The sequence below is a fragment of the Barbus barbus genome (genome assembly GCF_936440315.1).
Source record: "Barbus barbus genome assembly, chromosome: 16".
In the NCBI taxonomy this organism is placed as follows: Eukaryota; Metazoa; Chordata; class Actinopteri; order Cypriniformes; family Cyprinidae; genus Barbus; species Barbus barbus.
Window position 1 is genome coordinate 7,540,292 of NC_136744.1, and position 9,763 is coordinate 7,550,054.

The 9,763-nt window shown below is 39.6% G+C and overlaps 1 protein-coding gene across 1 annotated transcript; it reads right to left on the reverse strand.

The window, feature by feature from the left end:
• Positions 1–441: 441 nt before the first annotated feature.
• Positions 442–8,852, reverse strand: LOC306881978 (voltage-gated potassium channel regulatory subunit KCNG3-like; the record flags this gene model as incomplete). The annotated part of the gene is made up of 2 exons (XM_079436381.1): positions 442–4,881; positions 8,215–8,852. The coding sequence occupies 2 exons, from the start codon at positions 8,850–8,852 to the stop codon at positions 4,236–4,238; spliced, it is 1,284 nt and encodes a 427-aa protein (XP_079292507.1). The 3' UTR covers positions 442–4,235.
• Between the last annotated feature and the right edge of the window lie 911 nt (positions 8,853–9,763).

A 9,763-nucleotide genomic window follows, 5' to 3' on the forward strand; every position in this document is an offset into this window, starting at 1 on the left:
AAAACACCAGCTATCCAGTTTAATGCGTAAAAGGGATTAGCATTTGTGTTACCTTCAGAAATGTACCCTTCTTCTTTCTCTCTCTTTCTTTTTAGCTCTGATTAACATTAACAAATTAAGACTTTTTAATGATTTAGACACACGGCTGGTCAAAAAAAAATTCAGAAATGTTAAGTTTACGTAGAATATCGAGCTTATGATGAAACAGATTTTTGTGTTTATTTGGAAGAGCAAAAAATAAATAAAAATAATAAATAAGACCACAAAACAGTAATTTATTTTGTACTATTTATTAATATCCAGTGTTCATGAATTTCGTCAAGACCCGCTTTAGCTAACACAGAGGCAAATTCTAGTTTATTCAAAATAGACTTTCTATTTAAAAAATACATTGAAAGCTTACAGTACTAGTGAATGCAGAAAAAAAGAGGAAAAATAGCCAAACTGTAGTCTACAGCAGGATTTCAAACACTCTTCTAAACATTACTGGGGTATAAAAATCCCTACAAAAAGCTCAAGCCATGTGTAATAAGGAAACAGGAAAGCCATAATGCATAACTGTTGTTACAACTATAAAACAATAGAGTAAGTTTAATAAAAAAAACTAATTATAAAAAAAAAACACTGTTTAAATGGGTTGTGTCAGAACTGTGTATGTCAAAAGCTTATTTCTGCAGAGTTAACACAACAGATAAATATTAAAAGTATTACAGTAAACATATATACAGCGGGTAAAATAAGTATTGAACACGTCACTATTTTTCTCAGTAAATATATTTTTAAAGGTTCTGTCGACTTGACATTTTCACCAGATGTCGGTAATAACCCAAGCAATCCATAAATACAAAGAAAACAAAACAAATAAGATCAGAAATTAAGTTATGCGTAATAAAATGGAATGACACAAAGAAAAAGAATGGGACACATGAAGAAAGGGAGGGGCAAAAAATAAATATATTTACTGGGAAAAATGGTGACGTGTTCAATACTTATTTTACCCGCTGTATGTCCATTGAGACCACTTTTGGCAGCACTGTTTTGCACGTGTCATATGATGGTGTACAGTGTCAGATGTGAAAATTATAAAAACTGTTACACCTTCCTCCAGGAGATCTCTTGCTGCTGTTGTGAGATTTTAGTAGGGACTGAAGTGAAACGGATCACATCTTTAGCCATGAGCTTTTCATTAGAGCGCTGCTATATTTGCATGGAAAGTAAACAGGTTCCCTTATGTTTACCATGATTAATGAAGCAGGCAATAGAGAGAGAAGCAGTGGGATGAACGTGTATTAAGAACAAATGAGTGGCAGCTGACACCTGCAATTAATTTCAGGGATTTTGCTTATTTTCACTCTCACATTAACTTCTGGGTGTTGTTGTGTGTACATGTGAGCCAAGGGAGTCTGTGTCTGAAGTGATCTGGAGGCACACCAGAGAACATCTCAGCATGATCTCCTCAGGAGGTTTAATTAATGAGGAGGGAAATCTTATCACATTTTGGTCTGACACATTTTTCTTCCTGTAACCCAAAACGGAATGCATCTATTTCCAATCACAAACTTCTGTTTAAAAGGCCAGTGCTGCAGTCAGTGACTGCTGGTTTCCATCTATAAACTGCTGTGAGGAATATGAATAAAGATGACGGTGATTAGTGAGAATGTGGTAATAACAGAGGAGAGAGGCACCACACCTTGCACAAGAGGAATTATTCTTAGAAAAGGTGAAAGTTTGTCGCTTACTTCTTTAAACAGGTAGTTTATCTGTATTTAAACTGGCGATCCTGTTTGCAATATTAAGAACTGAATTATTAGACCTTTTGGCAATCTGATGTCAATTTTTAGTTCTGTTAAAAGAAAGCAAAAAAATAAAATTCTAATGGGACAGGATATTTTGTACACAATACAAAATACTTTTTTTTTTCAATTATACTGAATATAACATTATCAATGCTTTTTGCCTACAGCCCCCTTTAAACATGAATACAATTTAACATGATTTTTAAACAAATAGTTGTCCTAAAGCACTCTTCTGCGGTTAAATATTTGTGAAACAAAAGATGTCAATGTATAGAAGAAAATATAAAAACACTACAAGCTGGCAAGAAGGGCCAGATGGAGCCACTTTATCATTCTGAAGGAGAGAAAAAAAAGAAAAGAAAAACCTAACAGTAAAAAAAATTTAATAAACATCATAATTTATTATTGCACCGTTAAATATAGTTTATCATATCATATCATAGTAAAGCAATAGGCCCCAAGAAGCCGTGGTTTACAGTGAATTTATAACAGCTAAGGGGAATTGTTAGGCATGACGTGAAGAGGAGTGCCTAAAACCTCCTTAGCTGTTATAAATTCACTGTAAACCAAGTCTTCATGGGGCTTATTGCTTTTATAAAATGGTTATTCCATATACTTAGTAAGGTTTCACAAAATAAAACAGAGCAAATAAGTGTAATGATATTAATAAAAACAGTATTCTTCCACCAAACAATGTAGTTCCTCAGAAATAGTTGTAGTTGGAATCTATGGTTGGAACAAAGTCGTTGCCAAGCATCACACAAAGTAAACAAAGGTGTAGGTTTGAAATTTTCAACAGCTTCGAACGTGGCTCAACCAATCAGAATCAAGGACCGGAACTATCCGTTTTTTTAATTGACATTGGAATGTTGACCGTATTAAAAACAAACTCTGTAAATTTCTAAAATGCTAAATGTTTTAAAGTCAACATGGATCCGTTTTACTTCTGTTCTCTGAATATTTACATGTGTAACAGAGTGAGGAAAAATGTAGGATAGGACTGTTTTATATCGGGTATCAGGAACTGACTGAATGGTGAAAAGTGGATATTACGTACCACAATGGACTAGGTGGTTGGAAGGGAGGAGTTAAAAACAAAACAGAACATAAACATAAGGCTAAGGAAGGTCATTTCAGAGGTGGATCAAATTATTAAGTTAAGACTTTTTTGAATCTGGAATAATATGCCCAGATGAATGCGCCCCAAGAAAATAAACAGGGTCAATTTTCATGATGACTTTTCCTTAATTGTTGACTTCCAATTAAAATTTTAAACAGGCCAACATTGACATGTTATTTGACATCAAATAACCCTTTTGTTACAATTTTACACACAGTTTTTTTTTCCCTCTAGCAGCAGCCCTCCCATGATCCATGATGTGTCGAGACAAAAACCCAGATAGTAGCACAATCTCTGAATGTTCCCCTAAGAGCATTAAGGAGCATAAGAGCCACAACAACATAGAGACAGCAGTGAGTCGGGGAGAAATGGGTGGCATGGGTGACTCCATGGGAGGAGATGGCCTTGAGGTAGCTGTATCAATAAAGATCTCCAGAACCCTACTGAACCTTGCTTTCTGTGCAACCCCAAGGGTGCACAAGCCTCAAGGCATCTCACTCCCGTGTGAAAACTGGCAGGACGATAGAGGACATTCATAGGTAGAGGATTCGGGGAGAACTCTACACGCTCTGCGTGGTGTCATCCAAAACACCCAACTCTCCATGACAGCACTCTCTCCCCATGGCCCGTTATGTTCCTCTCAGCATAGCTGCCCACACAGCTCTCACTTTATCCTTGTAATTCTCAGTCTATTCCGCTCATTATGTCCCACCACCTCTGGAGGTTTGCTGTCACACTGAATTGGGTCTACACAACAATTTAGTCTGGAAAGAGTATTCAGAAAGTGGAACAGATTGATTAAAATTCAGGTTTTGGAATCTATTGTTAGTAAAAAAAGAGAGGCTCTCAATATTTTAAATGCTGGAAAGTGGAACTGCTTTAAAACTTCATTGCTTATAAATGAAGGCATCATCAAAGAGAAAGGTTCCTGGGCGACAAGATGATTAAATTATTTCTCTCGTATCTTCTTGCCAACACTGTGGGCTGCCTAAGTGGCTAAATCCTTTGGAGGACCGCCACATGTATAAGGTAACGCGCAGATCTCTGAGAGCGAGGGCTTGTTGAGTCTTTTCAAGGCCTCTGAAAGTTTCCCTCCAGCAGTGTGTACCTGTCAAGGACACCTGGCCTCTGTGATACCGTCACCATGGTAGCCTCCTCCAGCCCCTTGAGTAACAGATACAGCACATACTGGAGCTCAGCGGCACTGAGAGTGTCTGTTCTGGAGATGAATGCGGCAGATGGAAGTGCCTTGGGAGATCTTTGCACTAGACATGATTTCTCTAGCAGAAAGCGGTCCCATTATTGGCCACAGCCAATAGTTAATTGAGGAACTCGGCGGACAGGCTTTGTGTGCAGCGAGCCGAGCGGAACTTGAGTTCGTGGTAGCATTGCACAAAGCTGTGGTAGATGAAAGTGATCGGAAGAGCCAGCAGCACTATTCCGCTCACGACGCACACGCCACCAAGCACACGTCCTGGCACAGTGATGGGGTACATGTCTCCATAGCCGACAGTGGTCATGGAGATAATAACCCACCAGCAGGCGGCAGGAATGCTAGCGTATTCCTCGTTCCCGGACTCCAGATCCAGGCCGTGCTCTAGAAGTTGCGCCAGCGCTCCGAATATGGCCATGGCCACACAAATGAAGACCAGGAGCATGACCATCTCACGGTAGCAGCGCTTCAATGTTAACCCTAAAGTCTGGAGCCCTAGGAAGTGACGCGCCAGCTTGATGACCCAGAAGATTCGCATCATGCGCAGCACACGCAGCGTCACACCGGCCCTCTGCAGCTGAGAGTTTTCTCCTGTCAGAACCATCATGGTGACAGAGATGTAATAGGGGGTAATGGCCAGCAGGTCTATGATGTTCAGCGGACGTCGCACAAACTCACACTTGTCTCGGGACACAATGAAGCGCACGATGCACTCTGCCGTGAACCATCCGATGCACACCGCCTCAATGATCCTGGACAGGTGCGCGGTGATGGGGAAAGAACAGAAAAACAGTTTGAGAGAGAAAGAACGGGATAAGGAACATAGTCTCTTTAACCACATCAGATGTTTAGTTCAAGGTGCCAAAGTTTGAAATAATTCAAAGCCATTTTAAAGCTTTCACTGAGACTCATCATCTTGTTTGCTAAGCTGTTGAATGATTTACACATTACTATTGCTGCTCGCTCACAGATCCTTTGAAAAGCTGACTGAAATTTTCTGAGGCAACGAGTAATAAGGTCAAAAAGTCAGCAATCGCTTTAGGAATGAGCTGACTTCCTTCAGAATTACGCCTCTGTTCAAGAACGCAAGATTGCGCCTACAACTTTAATAATGGCTTAGAATTAATGAACTGATGAAATTACACTAGCAAATAAATAAAATGAACAGCTCTTTTACTGTCTTGTGATCCAAATGACCATTAACTAATTGCTAATGGAAACAAATGCATAGTAAGTTATATTTTCATTACGTGAAACTGAAACATTACTCTCTAGAAACATTTTGAAATGCATTCTGCTACTTAATACATGCAGCCGCTTGGAATCCCATAAGGCCTAGCAACACCGTTTATGGAGTAATGCCAATATTGATCACAATATCTGTATTCCTCTCAGAGTCTAATGATGACAGTAATGATGTCTGATGAAAGCCAGACAGGAAAATGGATTGAAGTGTGTTCACAGAATGCCAGTAATTGTTAGTGACTGAGTAAAAAAGAACACTAATATTAAGAAGATATGCCAATGCTCATTGTCTTTATCTGTTTCGGCATTTTGTTCAAACGGTTGCTGGGGCTTAAAGGGCTGGATAAATAAATAACGGCAAACCATTCCAGTTCAGAGCCCTGTCAATTTCTCTTTGTTTTAAAAACAAAATCAATATGATTTCAAATTTGATTATGAAGATGAGATTAGAATTTCTGAGCTGAGAACTGGAGGGACAAATCTGGCAACAGATAGCGAAGTTTATTTCTCTTTGGTTCTCTGAGAGAGAAACAAGTTGCTGTTTCAAATCCACTTGACAAGTTGGACATAAATACTGTTTTTCCATTTTAGACAAATTCAGATTTAGTCTTTTATCAACATCTGTTATGCTGAAATTACTGGTGTAGCCTATTTCTGTTCCAGTGTTTAAAACCCCTAAATAGATACGCAAAATGTCCCATTTTACATCAAGTGGAGTGAAACTCTAGTTTATATGCAACAAAATTGTCTGACGTTTTCATGTCAGACGTGCTTTTCTGACAGAAGTCAACTTTGAGCTGGAATAGAAGCACAGCGGAGGAAAAATGGAGACATTGAAAGTTGTCCCCGAAGATATATCACTCATACTAATGACAGCTGAAAAAACAAACCTGATTTTTCAGCAACATAGACAATGTTATATTTTGTACACACAAACACACACAGTATGGAAGTTTGCTCCTCAGGTACCAGTACCTTCAGAACAGTCCACGTGGCAGTTATGAATACGGAACAGACAAAGACAGAGATTAAAAGGATATTAAAAACAAAGAAATTTGCTAACATACTAGTTTTTCCATTGTTTGTTGCAGGTTTCTAGCTATGTAAATGACTAGTGGCACCAGTATTCGACTCACCTTTTGATCTTTTATTTATTGGTTTTATTGTCATTTTATTTCCTTAATTAGATTATTATTTTTTTAAAGCCTTAAATGGAGTCAGAAAAAAACAGTCAAGCTTAAATAAATTTCAAACAGCTGACATGTTTTGCTGTTTTGAATCCATTCCTCCACATGACCTAAAAACTGCTGGCTCTCAACCTTCAATCAGCACCTTGGAGAGAGACAGCTCTACCTTCCCCACAATTAGTGCGCTTTCCAGCTTCGCTTCAGTTTTAGCTACGCGCACTGAAAATCGAGGAGCTTCGAGATGCTCGAGTAGGCTATTTGTTGACTAGACTATGAAACTTTATGACTTCTTTTCATGCTGAAAGATAAAAGGCAAACATTTAGGAAATATGATAACATGACAATATACACGATACAGAAGACTATAGACAAGTGTGGCTGCAGACACGTATATTTATAGGCATTGCTTTATGAGAAATAGGCGCACATACACACTTGATGTGCTCTTGTATTAAAACAGCTGGACAAACAGTTTGCATTAAAACAACTGAGATGTGTTTTTAAAAGTTGAATTGATTGGTCTACACTATTTTTAATTGTTCCTAAAAAGGAGTCAGATGGTGTCCATTGTGTGGTGTCTCACACCATGAGCAGTCATGGTGTGAGACACCACACAATGGACAATGAACACCATCTGACTCCTTTTTAGGAACAATTAAAAATAGTGTAGACCGAACACAGCCTAGAATAAAATAAAAAACATAACTGCAATTAATTAGGTGATTCCAGGTATTTCAAGAACAATGTTCTTGATTAAAATAGAAGAAATATGTTGTTTTTGCTTGCTAAGCTTGTACACTGTAACCAAATTTCTATGTTGTGGTCAGGAGTGGATAAAGAACAACTTATAGGAGAAAACCATCTGAAAGTAAACGATTTGTCATATAATTATTAATACAAAACACCAACTGCTTCTAATGACCCCAGTCAGGACTGCGAGAGCATACATTTATCATGCATTTCATGGCAGTGGGATGGAAAATCAGAAGAGAAAATGTCTAAGTGAGTGCTCAATGCTGGATTATTATAAACGGGTTAGACAGGCATCTTTACCCTCTGTGATTCATTTCACTGCTCTTTTTTTATTTCTTAGCATCCCGTGTCATGAACTTTACATTTTTAAGACACTGTGCTATGTTAAAGTTACAGCAATTACCTTTTTATTTATGTTGTATTGGTTGATATGTGGGCCCCCTTTATTTCAGGGCTGGGGGTAACATTTCAACATTTTTTCCCCCCATTAGCTAAAATAGCCCTAAAGTTATTTAGACAAGATGAAAAGCATTTGGCTGGTCGTGTGATTTCAACATGTCAGCCCCATGAGGAGACCCTCTCCATGTAAAACAAAACAGCTGTCCTACTCTATTCAGTATGACTGTAAATCACAGGTTTATTAAAAGTACTACTTATTTGATCATGTCTAGCATTTTATTAAGAGTTAAAATTGTAAATTGCACCTTTAAAAGACATTCAACTTTTAAGAACTAGTCGAGACGCCTATGCCAGCTGTTTTATTTCCTCTGCGTGGCGTCAAGCTGTTTTTGAACACAAGAACGCATCCTGTGTCAACCACCCCCCATGTGGGATATTTTTGCCGCTGAAATGTCACAAAAATAAATTAGGAAGTTAATTTAAGAAAGAAGACATAAATACCCGGATGGATGCTCTAAAGAGTCTGTGTACCTGTGCTCTTCCTCAAAGTTGCTCTCGGCAGTTTTCCAGTCGGGAAGAGTGCTCGCGCAAAGTATTACCATGGACACAATGACAAAAATCACCGACACAGACGCCAAAATTTGCGCGGCCAGGGAGGAGGTGGGCTCCTCGAAAGTCCTGCGCATTCGCTCCAGCCACTTTGAGTCCCGCTTCCCGTTTGACGACGCATCCGTACTGAATTCATCGGCCGTTCTGTGGTGCTCCTCGGTGAACTGAGTGTACGAGTCGGACATGCGGTCGTCGAGTCTCCGCTGGCAGCAGAACTCCAGATGAGAGCTTTCCAAACCCCAGTAGATCATCTCGTTGTAAAACGACAGCTCGCACATATGCGGGACGAAGCGCAGTTTGCCGTACTTCACATACAGCATAATGAAGCCGAACGCTTCTGAATGTCTGTCAAAGAAGAACTCGTTCCTCTCTCTATCGTAATCATCGCACACTTCCAGCACTTCTCTCTCGGAGGCGCAACTGTGGAGACGACTCACTCTCCTCAAAGGGAAATCCTTGATTACGTCCTTTGGAAAAGCATACTTGGTGCCACCCACGTTTATGATACAGACGCTTTTGCCGAACTTCATTTTTGCAACTTTTAAATCCTAGAGTGCAGATGAAAGTCATGTTCAGTGGGTAGCGTCAAATACTCCCAGTTTTAGCTTCAAAGTTCACGCTTCCCCCTTCTTCAAGTGTCCACCACGCGGCGTGGGAAGCGGCTGGAGATAACGCCGTCTCTCTTGGCATCCTCGATTTGGAGAAAACTTGCGCGCTCGCGGTGCGCTCTTACCTGCGCGGCGGCTGCGCCCCGCCGATCTCCACACCACACACGCGGCATCACGAGGCCACTTCGGTTTCCGCGATGCACCGAATAAATCCAACCTGCGAGTGATGCACCGGGCGCAAACAGTGATGTTATGCATGCGCGCACACGCATGCACGCACGCACGCACATAGCTCCAGAAGTACTCTCAGGTCTCTCCTCTCGATAATCTGCCGTCTATCCACAGATTCCAGGAGACGCTTATCCGTCGTCTACTTTTAAAACGGGTTTCAGTATCTAACCACTATGGTGTGACAGCAAAAATTTATAGAAAAAAAAAAAAAAATTATATATATATAATTTAACATAAAATAAGAATAACATGAGAAAATTTTCTTAATTTTTAGAGTTACAAATAGCATGAGAGAGGTTTATCTTCAATGTTTTCTTTTATTTTTACATTTTTCCCTCACACCATAGGCCACATTGATACGTCATCTGAGGCATCATTTGTGGTTTCTCAGATCACTGGACGGACTGAACCTTCTGGAGACCCTCCAAGTAGGCTACATTTTAAATGTGCCTCAAATATCCTATTGTACTCAACGAAGTTCATAATTCATATTTCAAGTGCATTAACAGATTTCCCTTATGATACAATTCCTAGAACTGTTGACAGTCTTTCAGTATGACTCGCCATATAATTTATGAGAGAAAGGACAGAATTCCCTGTGC